Source organism: Stegostoma tigrinum, chromosome 23 (genome assembly GCF_030684315.1).
Source record: "Stegostoma tigrinum isolate sSteTig4 chromosome 23, sSteTig4.hap1, whole genome shotgun sequence".
Lineage (NCBI taxonomy): Eukaryota > Metazoa > Chordata > Chondrichthyes > Orectolobiformes > Stegostomatidae > Stegostoma > Stegostoma tigrinum.
The window spans coordinates 11216725-11242703 of record NC_081376.1 but is presented as its reverse complement, the minus strand read 5'-3'; the positions used below and the strand labels follow the sequence as shown (position 1 = coordinate 11242703).

The following is a 25979-nucleotide window of genomic DNA, read 5'->3' as shown; positions in this document are numbered from 1 at the left end:
TTAAACTGCCTTGCTAGTAACTGTCAGTTTTATCCTTCTCCATTATTTTGCAGAAGGGTGTAACATTTGTGATCCTCCACTAAGCTGGACCTGAGGATCAGCTGTTTCCAATTAGCCCCCTCTGACTTGATTTTTTTTTTAAATATGAAGTGCTGCCAGTCTTGAATATGATTTTATCCAAGGGCCCGACTAAACTTAATGTCCTCTTATTTGGTAAGCATCACAACAGAATACTCATTTAGTAATACAGCTACACCTTTTGTTAGATTTTTGTCCCGTTTAGTTCTGTTGTTCCTTTTTTTGGGAACTGTCCACTTAGGTACACTGTTTTTAAATAATCTTTCCCCCCCAACCCCATTCAATTCTCCCTGCAATACAGCAGATTTTTTTTATATACTCCCAGTGCAAATAAACATTTGACATGGAGTAGGTGGGACTTAAAACCAGACATCCTGGCCAAGGGGTGGGGACATTACAGCCCCCTTGTGTCATTCAGGGCTGCAAGAGAGCAAGTATCTGCTCAGTCCAAGCATGACGACTATGGGGTATTGACCATTTGTGACTTCGGACTCCAACAAGCTGTTTCCTGTTCTTGTGCATTTGTACAAAGGCACTACATTAAAATTATTGCAGGAATGCAATGGGAACCCTCCTGTCTCAGACACATGTCATCTGGATTCCTCCATGGACAAGTGGGCAGATGCCTTAGAGACCAGGTACAGCAGTCAGTCAGAGGGGCAGCAGGAGGATCATGTTAATATTTGGGGGTTTAACCTAAACTGCAAGGTAGAATGGGGAGCTTGTGATCTGAGGAATGGCTTCTGTTGCCTTGCATTATCCTGGAAATCATGTGTACGACGAAAACAAGTGGCTGTGACTGTGCCGAAAGTGGATGGGTAGGTGCTATCATCTAGGTGGTCTATTAAACCTGTAGGATGTATCACATGATTTACATGCCCTTTGCATTAAAATGAGCTACAGTGCCAGGAGTTACTCAAAGCTACTAGAACCAGCTAGGAAAGACATGCTTAATTTAATTTAGTTCATCTCCTCACTCCCAAAAGTTAGTCCTTCGTGTTAATCCTCTGCAGCATAAACTCTGATGTACACAACTTGAGCAGAATGGTCTGGTAAAGATCAAGCTAACACAATTTGGAAATTATTTGATACAGTGTATTTTCTGGCATATGCAACGTTTGTTTTTATTTGACATGACATTCCTCAAGTTATACAAATGACTTACAAAAAAAGAGAAGAGATCAAAGTAAAGTGGAAAAGTGTTTGTTACTTCTACAAGATACATCAGGGTGGAATAATGCAACATTTGAAAGGTGAAACCTTAAGCCTGGCACCGTTTTCAGTGTCCTGATAAATGAGGGCTACATTTTCTTGACCTTTTATTTAAATAAGAGAACACGAAGGTGTCTTCTCACAGAAGTAATTCTGGATTAAGTAATTCCTGAACTTCCTGCAGAGTAATCATGGAAGTAACATTTAAAAACAATCTTTGAGACTATGCATTTTAAATTCAGTAATTTTTTACGATAAGGATACCATAAACCAGAGGGCTACGGTCCTCTAGTTCACCCCAGTGGTTTCCTCACCCCAATTAGATCTTCCAGGACAATACTCAAGCAGTTCCACATTAATGAGATGTGGGTTTTGGCAACTGGTTCCCTCCACAAAAAGTTACAAGATCATATGCATTTGCCATCAAGCACATTCTCAATGAATGCAGCACTGCATTAAGAGATCCTACCATGGACCACTAAAGTCTAATGCCTGTCCATCTTTCACTCAAAAATGCATGAAACTGTTTTCCTCAAAAAAAACTGCATTTAAAAGTTCCAATTTATTTCTATACAAAACCTAATTGCTACCATTGATTGGGTAACTCAAAATGAAGTTAGTCAGATGAATTTCTCAAAGCCATTAGCCAAACAAGAAAAGTATAGTTTTGGCCAGGAAAGGGTGTTTTGCAACGACAGAGGATCCATCTGCTCAACTCATTAACAATTCACATCAGGATATCCAGTTTTATTATACCAGTGTAATGGCACATTAGAGTTTAGGAAGGATGAGGCAGGGCTCCTGGTTTTCCAGTTAAAGGAGAGTTAAGGCTTAATATATTCCAGAAATAATCCCGTTAACAAACACCATATTAAGTAGACACTGGATCACTGGGGAAGTGCTATGCAGACCACATCCCCATCACCAGTCCCAGCAACAGGCAAGGATGACAGTGTCCAGTGTTTCAGCATTTTGCCCAATCTGAGCAGTTTATGAAACATGGAGAATATGGTGTTAACCCTCAAAGAATATGTTAAGAGGGAGCATTATTGTAAATTCCAACTTGGGATTTACAATGTATGGCAATAACTGTCTCAAACAAGGCACTGTCATTCCCTTCCCCCATAATGGGCACCCTCTTTCCCTACTACAACTCTGCACTAAGTTACTTGAACTACAGACTGGAGAAACAACAGAAATGCATAGCACAAGTCCAGCTTAGGGCATTCCATATCCATAATTTTATTCTGGGAAATGACATTATTAAAGTGTTGCCCACTGTGAAGTCCTAAATGTGTCCACACCATTCTATTGTACCAATTTTTGGTTTCTGAAGATTCCTAGAACTAGTGGATATAACACCTAAAGCAACGTATTTCAGTTACAAGGGCAACTAAGGAGTTCTGGCAACTGGATTTTATCTAATCACCATAAGAATGTTTATAGCTACAGTTAGAAAATTGCTCAATCCATTAAGAGGATGAGCACTGAGTTTGTGGACTAATATACAATTAAATTGTTTTCTGTTGAAAAAAGGAATGGCTTTCACAGTAGCTACTGAGATCAGATATTGAGTCAGCTTGCTCACAGAACTCCCTACAGCAAGCTGCATCTTCCCCACCCTATACAAAGGGAGGCAGCAAGAGGCTGTCAAACACCCAGCCTGGCACAACCAATGCACTTGTGAACATGGCTAATATTAGAACAGCAGCTGCAATCCATGGCCAGAGCCATAAAGCAAGTTGTAACCATAACTTTGGCAACACCACATTACAGATGTTCAGAAAAACCCTAACAAAAAAAACACTAAAAGGGAATGTCATGTTGTAGATTTGAATTATGCAGCCTGCACAGACCTAGGGAAATCATCTTCAAATAACTACTGCCATGATGAGTATACAAAATCTGCTTTAAAAAAAGTTGGCATGATATGTTATGAAAGGCAGGCAGGCATTATACCCATGGTAGGACTACTGCAAAACAAAAAATGCTGGAAAGCCACATTTATGTATAAAGTGCATTTAATACTCCCAGAGGGTTGAGGAATCAATGCCATCAGCAGATGCCTTCAACACACCTGCATGGTCACCCTTCAAATACTTCCCATCTATTTTAATTGCAACTTTGTTGTAATCACAGAATTCAAACAGGAAGTCAACCGGTTGATCACTGCTGCTGGTGACAGAAGAGTCACTTCCAACCATCCAGTATTTCCCAGTAGAATCTGCAACAATGAAAAGATACTGTGAGCCAATCCAGATCTAGAACAGCAATATGATCAACGCCACAATCAATGTATTGAACACATACACCATTATTTCACTCCTTCATGTCCTGTAAAATACTAGGGTTTGGTCCTCACTTTGTAGTGATGGAACAAAACACCTAAGTAGCAAGCCAGTAAGTTAATTTTAAAAAGTACCTGAGGATTAGTATAATAGTAAACATGAGATGATATTAACTTTCCCTACAAGACACTGATGCCATTTGTGGACTGGACATTTTTAAATGGGACACATATTGACCAAAAATGGCTGCTGTAGTCAACAGATCATTAAATCAGTTGAACTGAAATTATTTATCCAAGACTGTGAAATGTGTTAACTGAGTTAGCATAAAAAGGATTCACATGTTGAGAAATAAAAAGGCCAGCTGCAAGATATCTAGTTTGGAGATAAAATTGGAGCTAGATTCAGGAAATACAAAACCAAGCATGTTTCAATAGCTTGTGTGGCCGAGTTGAGAAAGAAAAATTGACTCATAACAAAACTAGCAGACTTCTTCCGTCTGTGCCTCATCATCTCTCAGTGAAGGAAACAACTCAAACAGTGAGTGCACCTGGACTCTACACAGCTCATCACTGCAAAAGAAACAACTGCTAAACAGCATTCAAGTCAAGAACTTCCAAATGCATTTGATTTTATATTCCAATTTGTACCAGTCACCCCCTTCACCACCCCCCCACCCCCCAACTCTCCATCCTTCATACTTATTACCCGTGTGTTTAACATTGCATTTTACTATTTTCTCCTTGAGGTTAGTAAGTAATAAAATTTTTCTTTCAGAGTGAAGTCTGTTCCTTCATATTGATTTACTTAAAGTTTTAATTGAAGTATGATAGCTGCATGCTATCATGAGCACCCAATCCTCTTCCATCTAGAGATAACAAACAGTAACTGATTTCATTGAAGTTCAAAATAGCTTTAAATTCTCTTCTTCTCATCATCTACCAACTAAAACACTTCCTGATACAGTACAGGTTTTATCTCCAGAGGACAAATGGCATACAACTGGAATCTCTGTGCTCATGGAACTGGAGTGTAGGGAATAAAAGAAACATTATTGCTTATAAAGTGATGCCACTTGTAGAGATTTAATAGAATGGTTCCAGGAATAGATTGGAGAGGTTGGAACTGTTCCCAATGGAGAGATGAAAAAGTGAAGAGGCAATCGGAGAAGTTTTCAAAATCATGATTGGGCTGGATAGAATAGATGAGGAGAAACCCGTTCCTCTTTGTATGAGGAGCAAGGGCGGTCGCAGGCACAGATTGGAAATGATTTGCCCAAAAAAAAAGGAAGCAACAACAAATGAAGCACCACTCAAACAAACCTTCATATAATAAGTTTTATTTAGTGCATTCCAGACCAAAAGAAACATGGAGGAGTCAGGTTCAATTCATGCATTTAACTAGGGACTGGATAAATATTTGAGATAATGGGAACTGCAGATGCTGGAGAATCCAAGATAAAGTGTGGAGCTGGATGAACACAGCAGGCCAAGCAGCACAAAAGCTGATGTTTCAGGCCTAGAGAAGGGTCTAGGTCCGAAACATCAGCTTTTGTGCTCCTAAGATGCTGCTTGACCTGCTGTGTTCATCCAGCCTCACACTTTGTTATCCTGGATAGTTATTTAACTAGAAATATGCAAGGGTATGAGGAAAAGGCTGAAGAATGGCACTGAGTTGTGACACACATTTGGAGAGAGAGTGTACTAACAGTGGGAGGAATTTGCACTGCAACATTTCAGAAATTGAGACTATCCAGACTCAAACATGAAAAAGGACCAACAGACTGAGATATCAGCATTCATGGAATCATCCAGCAAGAAATTATGCTAACAGGAGAGAAACTTGCAACAAGTAAACAAATTGTATCATTTACCTTTGAGTCTGTAAGCACCATCATTAAATTCCAGCTGAAAGACATCGTATGAAGATCTGTTTGAATCTAGGGTTCCAGTCATTTTCCGGCATCCAATAAAGCCATGCTCTCCACGAAGTGCGATAATAGGCCTGTTGATGAGTTTCATCACAAATTCTTCAGTCTCCGCTTGAAAACAAGAACGTAGGAGTGAACACTACAGCAATTCAGGCAGCAATGGTCAATTAGCAAGGATAACAGAAGTCACACCCACATTATATTTGCCAATGCCCTCCAAACAAGGAATGACACATTTCGGGAAAGAGAAAAAGCAATGATAACACATGGAGGAGAAAATGATAAGCAATTTTAGTCTCAGAGCCACCTGGAACCAGTGGCTCTCTGAAAAATTTGACTGGATTCAGCTATGCAGACATTAGGAATCACTTCAGTTGTAAATGAAGTCTCCATCAGAAAGTAGAGTCAACAAGTTTTTAGTTCACTTGCACTGGGGAAGACATTTTAATCTAAAAGCTTTCAAGTAAAAGAAGTAGTACAAGATACAGGTGACTCAAACAGTTTAATTCCGAGCTTTGAACAAAACTGTGGCAGCAATGACCCCACCGATGACGTCACATCCGCCTCCGCCGGGCACACCACTTCCGGGACCGCTGCTGCAGTCACCGCCTCCACTTCCAGTTACAACACCTCACACACCACCCTCACCGCAGCTGCTGCCTCCCACCGCCGACCTCATTGCTCCGCCCACAACCCCAGGAGAAGACAGCCACACTGAGCCCTGCCGCATCTTCACCATCCCCCCCAGACCTCCCACTGACTGAGGACAAACGGTCAGTCCTAAGCAAGGGGCTCACCTTTGTCCCCCTACAATCACACAATGAATACCAGTCACGGTTGGACTTAGAACAGTTTTACCGCCGCCTTCGCCTCCACGCTTAGTTCTTCAACCGGGAACCTAACACTCCCTCCACTGACCCCTTCACCCGCCTCCAACACAAGTCATCCTCCTGGACACCAACCCCAGGCCTCCGACCCTCCCTCGACCTCTTCATCTCCAACTGCCATCGAGACATTAACCGCCTCAACCTCTCCACCCCTCTCACCCACTCCAACCTCTCCCCTGCAGAACGGGCAGCCTTCCACTCCCTCCGCTCCAACCCCAACCTCACCATCAAACCCGCAGACAAGGGTGGCGCAGTGGTAGTATGGCACACTGACCTCTACATCGCAGAGGCCAAACGCCAACTCCGACACCTCCTCCTACCGCCCCCTCGATCATGACCCACTCCCGAGCACCAAACCATCATCTCCAACACCATTCATGACCTCATCACCTCAGGGGACCTCCCACCCACAGCCTCCAACCTCATTGTTCCCCAACCCCGCACGGCCCATTTCTATCTCCTTCCCAAAATCCACAAACCTGCCTGCCCTGGTCGACCCATTGTCTCAGCCTGTTCCTGCCCCACCAAACTCATCTCCACCTATCTGGACTCCATTTTCTCCTCTTTGGTCCAGGAACTCCCTATCTACGTCCGTGACACCACCCACACCCTCCACCTCCTCCAGAACTTCCAATTCCCTGGCCCCCCGAAACCTCATTTTCACCATGGACGTCCAGTCCCTGTACACTTGTATTCCGCATGCAGATGGCCTCAAGGCCCTCCGCTTCTTCCTGTCCCGCAGGCCCGACCAGTCCCCCTCCGACACCCTCATCCACCTAGCCGAACTCGTCCTCATCCTCAACAACTTCTCTTTCGATTCCTCCCACTTCCTACAGACAAACGGGGTGGCCATGGGCACCCGCATGGGCCCCAGCTATGCCTGCCTCTTTGTAGGTTACGTGGAACAGTCCCTCTTCTGCACCTACACAGGCCCCAAACCCCACCTCTTCCTCCGTTACATTGATGACTGTATCGGCGCCACCTCTTGCTCCCCAGAGGAGCTCGAACAGTTCATCCACTTCAACACCTTCCACCCCAACCTTCAGTTCACTTGGGCCATCTCCAGAACATCACTCACCTTCCTGGATCTCTCAGTCTCCATCTCAGGCAACTAGCTTGTAACTGATGTCCATTTCAAGCCCACCGACTCCGACAGCTACCTAGAATACACCTCCTCCCACCCAACCTCCTGCAAAAATTCCATCCCCTATTCCCAATTCCTCTGCCTCCACCACATCTGCTCCCACGATGAGGCATTCCACTCCCGCACATCCCAGATGTCCAAGTTCTTCAAGGACCGCAACTTTCCCCCCACAGTGGTCGAGAACGCCCTTGACCGAGTCTCCCACATTTCCTGCAACACATCCCTCGCACCCCGCACCCGCCACAACCGCCCAAAGAGGATCCCCCTCGTTCTCACACACCACCCCACCAACCTCCGGATACAACGCATCATCTTCCGCCATCTACAATCCGACCCCACCGCCCAAGACATTTTTCCATCCCCGCCCTTGTCTGCTTTCCAGAGAGATCACTCTCTCCGTGACTCTCTTGGTCGCTCCACACTGCCCTCCAACCCCACCACACCCGGCACCTTCCCCTGCAATCGCAGGAAGTGCTGCACTTGCCCCCACACCTCCTCCCTCACCCCTATCTCAGGCCTCAAGATGACTTTCCATATCAAGCAGAGGTTCACCTGCACATCTGCCAATGTGGTATACTGCATCCACTGTACCCAGTGTGGCTTCCTCTACATTGAGAAAACCAAGCGGAGGCTTGGGGACCGCTTGGCAGAACACCTCCGCTCGGTTCACAATAAACAACTGCACCTCCCAGTCGCAAACCATTTCCACTCCCCCTCCCATTCTTTAGATGACATGTCCATCATGGGCCTCCTGCAGTGCCACAATGATGCCACCTGAAAGTTGCAGGAACAGCAACTCATATTCCGCTTGGGAACCCTGCAGCCCAATGGTATCAATGTGGACTTCACCAGCTTCAAAATCTCCCCTACCCCCACCGCACCACACAACCAGCCCAGCTCTTCCCCTCCACCCACTGCATCCCAAAACCAGTCCAACCTGTCTCTGCCTCCCTAACCTGTTCTTCCTCTCACCCATCCCTTCCTCCCACCCCAAGCTGCACCTCCATTTCCTACCTACCAACCTCATCCCACCTCCTTGACTTATCAGTCTTCCCTGGACTGACCTATCCCCTCCCTACCTCCTCTCCACCTATCTTCTTTTCTCTCCATCTTCGGTCTGCCTCCCCCTCTCTCCCTATTTATTCCAGAACCCTCATCCCATCCCCCTCTCTGATGAGGGTTCTAGGCCCGAAACGTCGGCTTTTGTGCTCCTGAGATGCTGGGCCTGCTGTGTTCATCCAGCCTCACATTTTATTATCTGTGGCAGCAATTATATTTGTTTCATAGCCAAAAAAATACAGCTTACTGCCACACGTGGCACCAATGCAAACAGATTAGAAGCTGCTGTCGATGAAAAGTTACCAAGGTCCACCTGGTACTATCCTAGAATCATGTGATAAAATAATAAAAAAAAGGAGTTGATTCAGAAAGTGGTGGAAGGGAGAATAAAAACCTAAATTTCTTGAGCAGTTAGGATACAGCCGTTTCAAACGCTGACATTGTTCTGTTTTAATATTGCAAGGGAATTGCTACAGAAGAATTCTATAGCACTGTGGATTTGCAATTTTCCAGTGTACTGTTACGTTTTTCTACTTTAACACCAAACAGAATGGAAAACCATTTCAAGAAAATGTTGGAAAAGATTTAAGTTTGAGTCAAAACATCAAAAGGGAACATGCTGCTCAAAATCTTTTGACTTAGGAGTAGAACACCTAACATTTTTTTTGAAATGTAGCAAATTAACTGAGTTACAACAGTCAGTACAATGTATTACTTTGAATCCTTTGTACTTTGTATGCAACTTGGTAAAACTCTTCCAGAAGGGATGGGCAAACAGCTAAAACACAAGGTCCATACTGGTGTCTCTAACATGGATCTCGGGTGTCCAGCAATCTAGCAGATGCAATTTGGAGTTTTCCACAGGAAATTTAAAAAAAGTGGGCACAACTGAAAAACAAGATGAGCCTAGAAATTCTTCTTGTGCCATACACTAGTCAGTTTAAACAGGAAAAGTGCAGTCAACCTGCAATACAGAACAGAAGGGATATACAGCAAACTTGCCAAGGAAATGCTAGACTAATGGGACACCACTCACCTCAACCAAATAGTGAGCATCTGTTAAAACTGCACATTTAGAGTCAGAGTCCTACAGAACTGTAACAGACCCTTCAGTCCAACCAGTCCATGCTGGACCATGTTCCCAAACTAAACTAGTCCCACCTGCCTGGTGTGGCTCAGATTCCTCTAAACCCATCCAATTCATGAGCTTATCCAAATGTCTTTTAAAATGCTGTAGCTGCTTGCATTGACCGCTTCCCCTGGCGGTTCAGTCCACACATGAACCACTCTGAAAAAGTTGCCTGTCATGTCCTTTTTAAAAATTGGTCTCCGCTCACCTTTCCTGGTAAATCTTTTCTGAACTCTTTAAATAATATCCTTCTTATTATAAGATGACCAGAACGGAACAGTATGCCAGAAGAGGCCTCACTAATGTCCCGTACAACTTCAACATGATGGCCCAACTCCTATATTCAAAAGTCCGAGTAATGAAGGCAAGCATGCTAAATGCCTTCTTAACTATCTTGTCTACTTGCAAGACAAATTTCAAAAAGAATTATGTACCTTAATCCCTAGGTCTCTGTTCTACAATGCCATCTAGAGCCCTACCAAAAAAATGCACACCCCCAGGGAAAGTATTCTTGAGAGGATTTGAAGAGGGTAGTGAAGTAATATGGGCCGGGGGGGGGGGGGGGGGGGGGGGGGGGGAACAACGACACATGACAACAAACCAAGGTAGATACAGGGAGCTACTTGTAAGGAAGAAAATTGGTATATGGTTGTGGCTAGGAGCAGTATAATTATGGAGATAGGTACAGTTCTCTGTAGCTTTGAGTGAAGTTCTGAAGACTCTGTTGCCTGCCTGGTGCCAGTGTTAAGGACCTCTCCTCAAGGATGAAGAGCAACTTGGAGACAGAGGGAAGTGATTAAGTCGTCATCATCTGTATTGGTCCTCATGACTTCTGCAGAACTAGAAAGGAGGAGGTTTCACTGAAACATTTTGCACAATTAGGAGCAGAATTAAATTAAAAAGCAGAATCTCCCAAGGTAATATTCTTTGAATTACTACCCAAGTCATGGGAAAACCTACAGAATAAGTAAAGTTGAGGAGTAAAATGCATGTCTCAAGGATTGGTGTGAATGGATTTGCTTTCAGTTCATGAAGCACTAGCACCAGTATCAGGGTGGAAGGGAGCTACTGTGATGGGGTGGGCTTCACTTTAATCATATTAGGATCAGTGTCCTGGCAAATCAAATAACCAAGGCTGTTAGAGGGACTTTAAAGTAAATGGGCCAGTGAGGGAATGTAGGCTGACAAGGCAACATGACAATACAGAGCAGCTATCTGGATAAAACATTACCCAGGAGTGTGACAGAAAAGGGACAGAGTAAACAGAAAAACAGCAGTAAACAGGTCAAAGGGAGGAAAAAAAAGGTTGATAAGACAGAATTACTAGCTTGAATGTATTTAGTATTCAGAACAGAAATAGATGAATTAACAGCATAAATACAGGTTAATGGGTATGATCTCAAAGCATGTTCTTATGGAGATGTGACTGCAAGGAGATCAGAGCTGGGAACCAAATTTGTGAGTTTATGACTTTTCAAAAAGACAGGCACAAAGGAAAGGGTGTGGCCTAGAATTGTTGGTACAGAATTGAATAAATACATTAATTTTTTAAAAAAAGAGGAAAACACTTGGGTCAGAAACAATTGTACAAAGCTGGAATATGGCAAATTACAGAATAATAAAGAGTGAGCTGGCTGAAATGGCAAAGTAAGAGAATAAATACTTTGCATCAGTCTTCACAGTAGAAGACACCAATTGCATTCCAAAATTACTAACAACAAAATCAAGGGGCAAAAAGGAGATGATGAAATAATTACAATAACTAGCAAGACAGAAAAGCTGCTAGGGGAAATTAGTGGGGCTTAAGTACCCTGGACCTGATTATCATGTATCATCAAGCCCCTAAAAAAGGCACCCTCCCACTTCCCCAAACCCTCCAAAAGATCTTACCATTCCATGTTTCATACCATTTGGAGGAAGCACTGAATGGGGCCATGGGCAGAGAATATACTTCAATGTCCACAATCCCAAGCGCGTCTTGGCATCATTTTTGGGCAAACCTTAAATGACAGGTGCTTGGCTGCGTGTACAGCAGTTGGTGAAGGAATAAACAGAAGGGGAAAAAAACTATACTTAAACCTCAGCCTCAATCAGCCTGCTACAGGTGCATCTGCCTGTGATAGTGTTGGTAGGACTGACTACCACAGATTTGGGAGAGGAAGTACTGACGTCACTTTGAGGAAAGCCTCCATGTTATGGCAGAGCCAGAGGGACAGAAAGACAACAAACCAGCTCAGCAAGCCAACCAACCTCAAAAGACAGTTAGACAAAAGGGATGGATAACGAGAAGCCAAGGAGAAAACAAAAGCTATTAATGGGGACCACTGGTGGATGAGAATAGGCTGGCTGTGCTGAAAACAGCTCATGTGATGACAGGGCTTGGTGTGTGGGCGTGAGTAAAGAACTTGGAAGGTGGTGCTCAGGCTCTAAAGTTATTGAACTCTATGTTGATTCCTGAAGGCTGCAGAATACCAAATGAGATAATTTCGAACAGATCACACACATCAAGCCTGGACATCTGAGAGCCATCAGCAGCAGAATTATACTCCAACACAATTTGCAATCGCATAGCCTGGCATATCTCCCACACTACCATTGCCATCAAACCAGAGGACCAACCCTAATTCAGTTAGAAGTGCTAGAGAGCATGGTAGGAGCAGCACCAGGCATGCCTGAAAGGGAAGTGTTAACCTAGACTATTTGAGCAAACACCATAAGCAATTCCACAAGCACAGATCAGGTCTAACTTCTGTAGCCCTGCCACCCAACCATGAACAGTGGTGTATGAAAAAACTCACTTGGGGAGTCAAATGCATCAGTGCAGAAGATAAGGGTAAAGCATTTGTAACAATCTGTAGCCAGGGGTGCCAAGTAGATGATGCACCTCAGCCCCCTCCCAAAGTCCATAGTCTTCAGCCAACTCTATACACTCCAAGTGCTAAAGGACAGCTGAAGGCACTGGGTACTTCAGAAGACATGGATCCTGCCCACGTGTGTCCTGTGCATAAGGTCAGACAAATCCCACCCAGCCAATTACCATCCTAACAATCAGTCTACTCTCAATCATGAGTAAAATGACAGGTGGTATCATCAATAGTGCTATCAAGTATCACTCAATTCGCAGCAAGTTCCTCACAGACACTCAGTTTGGCTTCCACCAGGGCCACTCAGCTCCTGGCCTCATCACAGCCTAGGTTTAAATATGAATAAGAAAGCTCAACTCCAGAGGGGAGTTAAGAGTCATTGCCCTTGCCATTAAGCTGCATTTGACCGAGTTCATTATCAAGAAACCAGAGCAAAACTGGACTCAATGGGAATCGGGGGTCCGGGAGAGAACTCTGCTGGCTTCCGTCATCCCTGGCACATAGGAAGATGGCTGTGGATGTTCAATATCAGTCACCTCTGCAGGAGTTCCTCAGGGTAGTATCATTGACTAAATTCATTTCAGCAGTTTCAAAAGTGATGTTTCCTTCAAAAAAATGTTTGATGACTAGTGTTCAGTACTATTTATGCTTACCCAAATGCTGAAGCAGTCCACAAAATACAAGAAAATCTGGCTGATATTCAGGCATGGGGCAGCACACAGTAACTTAGTAGTTAGCACTGATGCCTCACAGCACTAAGGACCCGGCTTGGATTCCAACCTTGGGTGGGTGTCTGTGTGGAGCTTGCAAATTCTCCCAGCATCTGCATGAGTTTCCTCCAGTTCCCACCCCCCCCAACATGTTCAAAGGATGTGCAGGATAGGTGGATTAGTGATGGGAAATGCAAGATTACAGGGACAGGGTGGGTCTGGGTAGGATGCTCTTTGGAAGGTCTCTGTGGATTTGATGGGCCAAATGGCCTGATTCCCCACAGTGGGAATTCAATTCTATACACAGATTCTATTCATGGGCTGAAAAGTAGGGGAGAAAAAGATCACATTCATTCCTCACAAATGTCAGGAAATGACACAGTCTCCTCTTGACATTCAGAGACAATACCACCAACGTGTCTGCCACTATCGACACATCAGCATGACCACCAACCTAAAGCTGTGCTGCATGAAGTCAGAGGCTAGGAATCTGGCACCTCCAGACACCCTAAAGCCTGGCCACCATGTACAAAGCAGAAGTCAGGAGTGTGATGGTGTACTCTCCACTTTCCTACACAAATGCAGCTCCAACACGAAAAGCTGCCAACATGATCAACACCACACCCAAAAACGTTCATTCCCTTCACCACTGCATACCATTCATAGGAAATTCACCGAGGCTCCTTACACAGCAACTTCCAAACAGCTGACCACAACTATCTAGGAAAATGAAGGCAACAGACATGGGAACGCCACCACTTACAAAATCCTTTAATGTCGCTAACCATTATGGACTGAGAAATATAGCACCCTTCCTTCAAAAGTTGCTGGTCAAATTTGTGGAACACCTCTCCCCCACCCCCCACCCCCTGTTTAATAGCACTTTGGTGTACACCAATGGACTGCAGTGGTTCAAGACGATATCTCACACCACCTTCTTCAGGGCAAGCAGACGTGGGCAATAAAGCCAGTAAAGCCCAGATTCTCGATTTGACTCAAGTTTCCAAAATATAAAAACTTGATAATTTTCATCATTTTTAGCTATGCTAAGATGGACTGTATGAGATAAATGGTACTATACATGGAGAAACTAGTGGAATCTTTAAAAGTAGGCTGCTTCCTGGTCAATACGCCTTGGCGAATAGAAACGTGGGGAAGGAAACCTCAGCTGCTCAATTTAGTTCTAGAAGTGAAATGATGCAAATAACTAAAGCAGTGCAGTATAATGCAAGTGACTGATAAGTTACTTTGAGTGTAAAATGAAATTTAGGATGGAGAGATTCAGCGGCAGGGGTGGAGCAAATTTGAGATGAGTGGTGGCCTGAAGTAACATAGGATTTAAAGTAACTTGACAAAAATCAGCTGTGGAAGAGACTTCAAACAGGTGTACAAGTAATGTATTGTTCAACAGCAAAATGGTATACTTTCTCCCATTTCTTCTCTGTCCAATAGTATTCACTTCTCCAAACAGCAATTCAAATTGCAAATAATAGAAGAAATGTGGGATGAGGGAAGGACAACAAAGAGAAGCTTTTAAACCACAGTCATGTCTGTGTATAATTTAGAAGCCTAGGCTTACCTGGTGTTTCTATGCTGGCACAAAGCTGCCCATTCTTTTTAGCGGTGACATATTTTCCATTGACAGCCTTCAGAACAATCCTTCTCCCACGCCATTCAATTTCAAAGTAGCAATTGCCATTTCTGTGAGAAATATAGAAAAGGATTAATTCTGTAGGTTGAAAAATAAACTGGAATTGAAATGAGGACTTTACTTATTGCAAAGCATCCAGAACAAGCACTTTGGTAATTTAACCCATAACCATCACCGGCTGCTGATATCATTTACCTCAGGTTATTCCTCGAACTGCTTTAATCCATTTTACACAAAAAGGGAACTAGCGCAAACTGTTCAGGACCCAATTTTTGAAATTTTAATCCTTCTCTCAATTGAATCAAAAAAGGTGTACACACCTGTTTGATTATTATAATCATTTCTTCAAAGCAGAAAGGCAACTACAACTATTCAAATTTGGAACTATACAAGTGGCTACCCAAAAGAGAGAGAACAGTATTATGTTCACCTTTTCACAGTTTACATCTTTTGTGTCTTTTTGCTTGGAGAATGCTGTAAGGAAGCTGGACAGTGCTCTGCTTCTAGCTACCAACAGCTCAATTTAAATAACCTCATTTATCCTTCTTTGCTGGCTCTACTCAGCATGTCACAGACTGCACCTCATGCACACGCCAATACCTACTGCATGGCAGTGAATGCAGGAATGAAATGGACAGCACAGTCGGTCAATCATTCTTAGCCTCACCACACCTCCAACAGCGAGTGTTGTAGAATTGACTGCAAGTGGCAACAGGACAATAGTTACAAAGACCATTAAATAGAAACACTGGCTTCAGAATGGCTGTATTTGATCTGCAGGACTGATCATGTCCAATCCCCAGACTACACAGGCATAAATCTCAGGGTTCTTGTAGGACAAATGCCAGACTGACTGTGACCAAACTGCTGGACTGGAAAAGGGCTGCTTGACTGATTATGGCAGTACTCCGAGTGACCATGACCCCTTCGACTTTCAAATATGGCTATATGTTTGAAGCATGTGTGTTTGCCATAAGAAAAACTGTGGCACACGCTGCATGGATGCTATTGACACACCATGGTGCGGCACAGCAACTTGTCCATCACATTTGACTGTTCTATCAGTGCACTAAATATTATTAAAAAAAAATTGCAGAATGTCCAATCCAAATGACTGGAGAAGGGGATCTGCTTTGGAGGGTAATGCATCAAACCTGATGTAGAGTGATATCCTTACCATGATACGGTGGCAAAACTGACTTGATTAGAACTTTACTTCTGGCAAGCTGTCTGCCACTCCCTCTGCACGAAGAAGCAATGCAAGCCAGAGGCTGGCAAGCCTGCAACACAACACTAACCACCATCGGGACCAAGAAAGCAGCACAACCCAGAGAGGCTGGCAGCCCATTAGTCAATGCTGAAGTCTGAAAGTTTGTGGGTGTGCAGGAAAGAAAGGAATGAGACTTAGACAAAGCCTGGGAAGTCCCCCAGTAAGTGGGAAGTGTGTTAGCACTAAGAATGCAAACCAACAATCACAAGATGCAATTGAAGCATGTGTCCTTGTGCATAAAGCACCCTGACAGAAAAATGCAAGTCATAAAATGTTCCAGAGCTCCAACGTGATTAAGGGCTAAGGTGACGTCCACGTTTGTCATCAAGTCTGCTCTTTGACTATGTGGGAAGACTGGCACTTTAATGTCAATTTGTGTCAATGTGAGGAGGATGGAGGGAACATTGTTCTGAAGCAGCTGAGGAACAACAGCCAGGACAAGCATTCAGCAAGTTGTGGCTGCCAGGTGCCCACTTTACCTGTCAGGCATGTGTGTCATCTTGTTTCTCAGGGAAATGAGAATATTGAAAGTGTATAAATAAGACTAGTTGAGACATTAATGAGATGTAACAGCATGGGAGTTTGGTAGTTAGGGCTCAGTGGTTAGCACTGCTGTAAAACAGCTCCAGCCTTGGGCGCATGACTGACATTTGCTTTGTTTCTGTGTGGGTTTCCTTTGGGTGCTCTGGTTTCTTCCCACAGTCCAAAGGTGTCCAGGTTAGGATGGCCTGCCCATGCTAAATTGTCCTCTACTGTCCAGAGGAGTGCAGGCTAGATGGGTTAGCCATGGGAAATGTGGAGTGACAGGATAAGGTTTGGGCGTGCTACCTGGGTAGGATGCTGTTCATAGGGTCAGTGAATGTTTGAATGGTCTCTTCTGGCACTGTAGGCATTCTATAATTCTAACTGCCACTCAATTGAGGACTCTAATTGCCCTCCAAGGCTTGGGGAGAGGGGAGGCAAGAGATGAGGAGGGGACAAAAACGGTTAAAAAGTGCTTCTCAACATTGAGATTCTAAATGGCTCATTCTCTTCATATTCTCCTAGCATCTCACTATTTGCTCACACAATGGGAGATACAATCATTATCTGAAGTAAAGCTCTAATCAAATTAATCAAGTCAATTTTTCCACTGCATCATGGTAAGGATGCGACTCTACATCAGGTTCGACGTATTTCCCTCCAAAGCAAATTGTCTTCTCCAGTCATCGGATTGGACATTCTGCATTTCTGAACAACATGTAGTGCAATAATAGAATTCTATGATTTGAGAAGAAAACATTCCCATCAAATATGGAGGTACATACTTCACTCAAACATTTCCTCAATCTACCACCATTTATTTATTCCATATGCTTTAAATTCATGATGGCCTCTAGGCATCCTTGGCCAGGTCAACATTTATTGCCCATTTCTAATTACCCAGAGGGCAATTAAAGCCGACCACAATGTTGTCAGTCTTTTGTCACACGTAGACCAGACCAGGTGAGAATGGCAGACTTAATTCCATAAAAAGACATTAGTGATCCAGATGGGTTGTTACAACAATTGGCAGCAACTACACCACCCACATGTTTAGTCAGTTCAAATTTCACCAAAAGCCAGAATGGGATTTGAGCCAGTGTCTTCAGAATATTAGCAAAAATGCTGGAGATGCTGGAAATCTGAAACAAACAGAATGGTGGAGAAACTGGCAACATCTGTGGAGAGAAAACAATAATACTTTGACTCCGGTATAACTTCTTTGGAACCGAAAGGAGTCAGGAAACTGTTCTTTTTTAAAATATACTTTTGACAGAGGTGGTGAGGCAGGGCAGATGGTGTAGAGATCCAGTGCAAAAGACAAGGGGGTTTGTTGAAGAGAGAAAGATGCAAAGCACCAGTTAAAAAGGGAGCTGTGAAAGTAAAGGACGTATTTTCTCCCTAAGAGCAAAAGTAAACAAGGCAAACATGACAAAACTGTTTGGGATAGAGGTTAGAAAATGGAAAACAGAGTATGATCAATTCTGGATGTTATAATATTTAACATTGAGACCTTGAGGCTGCACAGTGTCTTAGCAGAAAACACAAGTGTTGTTCCTTGAATTTGTATTGACTTCATTTGAACATTGCAACAAGCCCCGGACAGAAATGTTTGCATGAGATCAAGATGGTTTATTGAAGTGGCAAGCAACTAGGTCAGGATCATGCCGACAGAGTGCGAATGTTCTGCAAAGTAGTCACCTAGTCTGCACCCACAGTGCTCACTATTGTAAAGGAAACCACATTGTGAGCAGTGAATGCACTGGACTAGATTGAAAGAAGCAAAGTAAAACATTGCTTCACCTGGAAGATATGTTTGGGACCTTGGACAGGTGCGGAGGGTGAAGAAGAATAGGCAAGTGTTACAACTTATGCAATTACACTGGAAGGTGCCAGTGGGAATGAGTAAGTGACAGGAATATTGGAGCAGCAGGGTGGGTGGGCAGCCTGGTGGTTGATGACATCAAAACAGATGTGATGGAGACTGCACCTGGGAGAACGGAATACAATTCTTGCTAGAAGTAGGGCAAGAGATGTCATCAGGTCCTTGTTTTTCCAACCACTAGTTTCTGCATTTAAAAAGAACCCCTCTGACGCACAGCCTTCTCTTGTTTACTTCGCTCTTATTGGAGAGGACCCATTCTACCACTTTCACACTTCAACTTATGCCTATTTTACATCTCTTTTCACCACTAACAGCCAGTTTGTCTTTTGTATTTGGTCCCCACAGCACTTGTTCTGAGGAAAGGACACCAGACCCAAACATTAACTCTTATTTTCCTTCACAGACGCTGCCAGACCTGCTGGGCTTTTCCAGAAACTTTGTGTTCCACAGCACTTGCAGTTGTTCAGTTTCTGTCAAAAGTATAAAAGATTTCCATCACCTTTCAGCTGTGAAGAAGTTACACCAGAGTTGAAACTTTTACTCAGTTTCTCTCTCCACAGATGCTGCCAGACCTGCTAAATTTCTCTTATATTCCACATTTGACTCCCAGAATATTGGCCTGGAATTTTGGCTTGGGGTCCAATGATATTACCAAAGCCACCACATTCTCTCAGAATATTTGGCAGTGGTGGATTCAACACTTGGTCAAAAAAACTGGGATTTAAATCCCGTGACCTTAGATCACTTGGTCATAGTACCACATTTGGTGTGAACAAAAACCTTGAAAATGTATGCTGATGCACACATCCAAGACTGAATTATGGCTGTTAGAATCCCCACCTCAGGTATAAATGAAATTCAGGTTTTGTTTGCAAGTATTTGTTGTAGAAAGCTGCAAAGGTTTAAACAGGCTAATGCAGAGGAGTACGTTAAGTGCTACACCACAGGATGTTGTTGGACTCGGGAGAAATTTAACATCAAGGTCTCTCCCATTCTAATAACAATACCTTTCACACCAATATAACCTGTATCTAGTCGCCATCATGAAATATAAACTCTCATTTAAGACACTAATATCTTCCCAGTTGGGCTGCCAGCTGGTTTTCTTCCACCAAGCAGAGCCTGTAAAAATGCTTACCAGGAAAAAGGGTGGTGGCAGCAAATCTAGCAGACACATCTTTCACTGATGAGCTGTGGTAAGGAATCGTCCTAGAACAGGTAGCTCTTGATCTCGGTGGTTATAAAGAGATCGTAACATGTCTTAACACAAATAAGCTGTAATCTTAAATAGACAACCTGGACACTTATTCCACAAACTGATCCACAAAGTTACTCCATCCTCATCCTCCCATCATAGACATGCACAAAACTCCTGCTCAAAACTTTATGATATGGTTTTTATTTGAAAATTACCACAGGCATTAATGTTGTTCCATTGACCAAGCATGCTCATATTACTATGAATAGTGTGTTCTTGTGCTGTAATTTTCACTAGAAATCTTACTTTTAATCTCTCCACTCCACTGTTTAGCCGAGGGATACGTTGGCATATCCTCAAAACACTCCTAAACTTCAACATGACCAAAACGGTGCACTTTTTTAGCCGTGGTTTGATGAACATCTCTGGAAACTGGTTGTTTTAGCTTGAGGTCCATTAGCAGTCTGAACAAGCCATCTCCTGCCACAACTAACATGGTCACAAATATTTATGGGACATGGTGGTTTAATTTCACCAAGATCCAACCACAATCCCTTGCTTGATTCCAAGTGCTGACTTACTGGACATGGCAATTAAAAATATAGATTTCTAGGGTGAGAATATAAATTGAGACAGATGACTCATGAGAAAACAGCATTATAATAGAAAAACAAGTCGATTCAAACACATCTTATATGCCGTAACCCACAGTACATGTATTGCAGGTGCCAGCTGCATTGAGAAAACTGGTCTGAACTCATGATGAACTATGATATTGCAGTCCATGGTCCAGGTAAAATCTTGACCATAGTAAGTATCCCAGTTCAGGTCTGGCTTTAAGAAAACGTGGCATAATCATCAGCAAATTTTAAACTAGTTATGTTAATCCCTTTCGTTTTCAACTTCTGAACTTTCCCATAGAAAGAGAAGCAAATAGTAACAAAACCTTTAAATCTGTAAAGTCACTATTTTCATTTCCAAAAGATATTGAAGTACATAATTCATAGTCCTGATTTAAAGAGCAGAACTTCTTTTTTTAAAAAGTGTGTTTCTGGTTTGAGTTAGTAACGTCTGTGCTCTTGCACGTCACATGATTGTTTTGTAACTCTGCAAAGGTCAATAAGGGGGCCTCAAGGTTTGTTAGACTTCCAGAATGGTTTTTTAAATGCTGAAGGGAAACATAGTTTATAGGGGGAGACATCCATTATCAGTTTTGGGATGTCCTGTGAAGTCCTTGGTATTGGATGGCTCTGCAGACTAGTACTCCTGAGAAGGGAAGGATAAACAGTAAACTAAGTTGCTTAGAGAGTGAACAATCAAGTACTCTTAAACTCATTATAACAACACCATGAAAAAGCTAACAGCAATTCCAGGGTAAAAAAATTCAAGGCACAAGCAACTTGGACCAACTGAAGTATTAGACACAGGTAGCCTGGTGAGAGTATTGTGCACGTGATATTTTGGGTACTATACTATTAGGGGCGGCACGGTGGCTCAGTGGTTAGCACTGCAGCCTCACAGCACCAGGAACCTGGGTTCGATTCCAGCCTCGGGTGACTGTCTGTGTGGAGTTTGCACATTCTCCTAGTGGTCTGTGTGGGTTTCCTCCCACAGTCCAAAAATGTGCAGACTAAGTGGATCGGCCATGCTAAATTGCCTGTAGTGTTCAGGGGCGTGTGGGTTATAGGGAGATGGGTCTGGGTGGGATGCTGCAAGGGGCGGTGTGGAATTGCTGGGCCGAAGGGCCTGTTTCCACACTGTAGGGAATCTAATTGAAATACCTGGGATGCATGTTAGGTACTATACAAAAACATTTCTCCCCCTTTTCAATTTGTGAAAGACTGTTTGGGATTAATGAGATTATTATTTTACCTGTTTTTAAAAAGTCTGTATAGGTGGCTTGATTTATTCTGCTTTATCTTAACTTTTGTTAACAAACTTTGATTTTATTGTTAAAACAATTTGAAGCAGCACATGCCTACATTTCAGCAAGAGACCAGTTTGTTAAAATAAACAAAAAGCAAACATGATCTACCAAACAGGGTTCCTTCTGGGATCTGACGTATCTGATAATAACATCAACTGGGATACCAAATCGCTCAATAGGAGATTTTAAACAGTCAGGCACTTCAATATTATGGAAACTTACTTCGCTTAAGAGTCTGACCCACAAGCTAAAATATAGAAGATCATAATAAAATCAGAGAAGGGAAAAGCTACAAAAACTTTACAAGCGATACATTCGCACATTTTACATAAATTGATATTTTCAAAAAGTATTTTAAATGTGCTTTTTTGGGGGGCAAATCAAAGTAACAATTCATCAAGGTTTGAATATTTGGGGCAAAAACAAAATTATTGTAAAAGCTCAGCAGGTCTGGCAGCATCTGTGGAGGAGAAAACAGAGTTAATGTTTCAGGTCTGATGACCCTTCCTCAGAACTGATGGTAGCTGGGAAAACGTCAGTTTATATGCAGAAAATAGGGAGGTGGGTGGGGTAGGGAGTAAATGATAGGACGGAGCCAAAGAGAGAAAGAAAAAGAAAGAGAGAGAGAGAGAGAGAGAGAGAGAGAGAGAGAGAGAGAGAAAGCCAGTTGGACAGTCAAAGGAGTTGCAAACAATCAGGCTGGGAGGGTGAATAGTTGTTAATGGGGACTATTAGTGACTAACAACAGGGGGTGTGTAGTGGCACGCTATGTGGTAACAAGGCCTGGTGTGTGGGTTAGGTGGCTGGGACATAGGAGAGCTTAGGCCCTAAAATTATTGAACTCGATATTGAGTCCGGAGGGCTGAAGGGTCCCCAAGCGGAAAGTGAGGTGTTGTTCTTCCAGCTTGCGTTGGGCTTCAGTGGAAGACTGTAGCAAGTCAGAGACAGATGTTGGCCAGGGAGCAGGGTGGTGCATCGAATATTTGGGAGTCACGTTTACGTTCATCTCAATCTTACAAGATGAAAAAAAGCAGCTTTCGTATGCTCTAGCTGGAGCAGTGTCTTTAGAGGTCCAGTTTTTAACCAAATGCTCTGGTTTTCATCAAGAAATCTAGTATCATTAGATTTGACTTAGCAATTACAGCAGGTGATTCCATGCAATGTTTTTGCTGAAAAATAGTTTGTGTTATTAACCAGGTAGATTTGTATTCATGATAACGTAGATACCATTTGAAAGTTTGATTTTAAAAGTAGAGGCAAATTGGTTTTTGATTTCAGTTCAGAGAAGGTGCTTTTTAAAAAAAAGGGCCACAAGGTCACTTGGAACATTGCACTAAATGCTTTATTATCTTCAAGGAAGCTTGTGATTTAGGTATTTTCCTAATCAAGGAATTAGGATTCATACAGTGATATTATTACACATCATCGGAGACACATCTGGGCCTTCTAACTCAGGGGTAGGGACACTAAAACTGTGCCACAATAGCCCCGAGCTTATGATTTAGATTAAGTGCGGTGATCAGATGTCTTGGAAGTACATTAACGAAGTGTTTACTATGTTGAACTTTAATGAGATATGGGAAAAAGACTCTAGGGGCCAACGGTAGTTTGGATTTGGTACAGAAGAACTATACTTACCTTCTGAAGAAGGGTCATATCAGTTGGTTAGTTTTTGAAGTGTAAAAGCAGTCTCTAGGCCAACAGGAAATTTTAAGAAAGTTAGACATGGACGATACTACTGATCATCTGTAAAGGATAGTTCTGGGGAAAAAGGCTGAATTATCTTTTTGTTGTTTATGTTCCAATCTTTGTAAATTGTACAAAATAAAGACAATGAATGTTTGTTCTTTTGTTAAGGAATACTGACAAGCATGTGTGAATATGTTCACTTACAAATGAGCAAGCAACCAAATGCGAAAAATTAATCTTTTGCTCAATTAATTCATGTTTTACAGTAGACTCTGGCTTGTATTTCCTTCAGCTGAACTAAAATTGGGGATTCTTGGTGGGTTGGAATTTCCTGAATTTAGAGGGAACTTTAAAGAATGAGTAAAGAGAAATGCCTGGACATAAAGCAACAAACTGTTGTGGGAACACACAGAAATAGGAGTAGGCCATTCGGCCTCGAGCTTGTTCCACAATTTAATGTGATCATGGCTGATGCATAGACTAACGCTATATACCCACCTCTGGCCCAAATCCCTCGATAACATTGCTTAAAAAGGCATCTACATCAGAATAAAATGATCCAACATCCATTGCCATTTGTGGAAGAGTGTTCTACACATCTACCACTCTGTGTAAAAGCATTCCCTAAAATCTCTGAACAGCTGGCCCAGTTCTCAGACTGCTCCCCCTAGCTCTAGAATCCCCAACCAGTGGAAATAATTTTTATTCATCTTGTCATTTCTTGTTAATACCTTAAAGACTTCGATCAGATCACCCCATCACCGTCAAAATTTTAGAGAAAATAGGCCTAAGTTTGTATAACCTTACCTCATAACACCTGAATTACATTCTTGAAGAGCATGTTATACAGAAAGACTTCGAAATGACTTTGAATGTTGCTAAGACTTCTGGGAGTGGATTTTTGAAACTTTGACTAAAGCTAAATGCAGAGATTTAGCAAATCAATTGAAGGTAGAAATAAAATCCAGGTTTCAAAGGATGAGATGCTAAAGGTGATTCACACAGCATTTAGAATTAAGAGCTAGGAAGCCTAAGCCAAGATTCAATTAGAAATGAGGAAAAATATCTTTGTTCTCTTACAATTCAAGTTAAGAAAGCTCAAATTCTGAAAAGAATGAAAAAAGTTACAATGGAATGGAAACAAAACCTAAAACACCTTCAAAAGGATGAGAACTTAAGCCAACATGATGGAGAGAAGGCTTAGAAAGAGGGGAGGTAATACCTCGGACAATTCCGATTCCAATGAAGGAATTTATTTAACTAGAAATCGGAGTTTAAATCTTCAGATTGAGAGAGAATGGATTTGGGACCTCATTTCAGCGGATGAGAAGAACCAAAGATGTTTAAACCTGAAAGTTAAAATGAGTGTTTTGACAGGTGCAACACAATGCATAAACGCAGCTTGTCAATCTACGGACAATGCTTTTAAAGAAGCAATACTCAATCTTAATTGGGAAGCTTTAGGCGCAAGCTTAAGAATTAGATTTAAAAAACTCAAATCAAACATACCTTGAATTTGGGGAAAAAGCTAGTATGGGATTAGTGATTTCAATCCCAGAAATCACAATTATGGGAGAATACCAAAGTGCTATTTTTTATAATCAAGACTTATTTAGGAGGAGATGCAACTATCGAAAAGCCAAGAAACAACAGTTGCCACAGATACCTATGACAAGTTAAATGTACGGAAATAGTCAAATGGGAATCAGAACCAGAATCCCTGCATTGCGGAAAGAGGCCATTCTACCCATTGAGTCTACACCAACCCTCGTAACTCCATCTTTACCATGGCCAATCCACCTAACTTACACATCTTTGGACTGTGGTAGGATACTGGAGCACTGAAGGAAACCCATGCAGACACGGGGGATTGTGTGGAGTTTGCACAAATAGAGTCACCCAAGGCTGAAATCTTAAAAAGATGCTTCCTTGATCAACGAAGAGAATCAGACCAAGGGAAGCTTGAACATTTTAAACTGAAAAAAGTGGGACAGGTATTTCTGTATGCTTCTAGTCAAGGTATACTGAGAAAAATACTGAGACATTGTAGCAAGTCAGCTGATTTTGGCTAATGATACAACCGGTCTGTCTCCTAGGGGGATATGAAGGAGGAGATATTAATTGGAGGCATGAAGGTTCCAAGTTCATTTTTTTTTTAAAGAGTTGGATTAATCTTCATAGTCACAAATAGGGAAATTGTAGTTGGAGTCGTGCAACAAATCTCTTTAGAAGGAATTAATTTTAATCTGGAATGGCCTGGCTGGTTCTGAAATACTGACCAAAGAGCTGGCAGGACAACCAGTAGAAGTAAAGAAACAGATACGACAGGAGGAACACTTGATTGTTTTCTGACTTGTAGCTAGGTTTCAGGCACATATAATGAGACAGGAAGAGACAGAGTCCATTGATTTGAAAATTTTGTTTTTCCAGTTTTTGAAAATTTGAATTTAAAGAAGGATGAAGGTGAAATGAGTTTGACATGTTTATCCCATCTTTAATACAAATGCAATACATGGATTCTGAATTCAGAGACTTA

The 25979-nt window shown here is 42.4% G+C and overlaps 1 protein-coding gene across 1 annotated transcript in view; it reads right to left on the bottom strand.

Annotated features, from left to right (window-relative positions):
- Window positions 1-1176: 1176 nt before the first annotated feature.
- The window catches only part of fscn1a (fascin actin-bundling protein 1a), a 42987-nt gene continuing 18184 nt past the window's right edge, over window positions 1177-25979 (bottom strand). The window contains exons 3-5 of the mRNA XM_048552503.2: window positions 14881-15002; window positions 5452-5619; window positions 1177-3514 (exon numbers count right to left, since the gene is read on the bottom strand). Of these exons, the coding sequence (XP_048408460.1) occupies window positions 3312-3514; window positions 5452-5619; window positions 14881-15002 (493 nt within the window). The 3' untranslated portion in view covers window positions 1177-3311. The remainder of the gene's footprint in view (window positions 3515-5451; window positions 5620-14880; window positions 15003-25979) is intronic.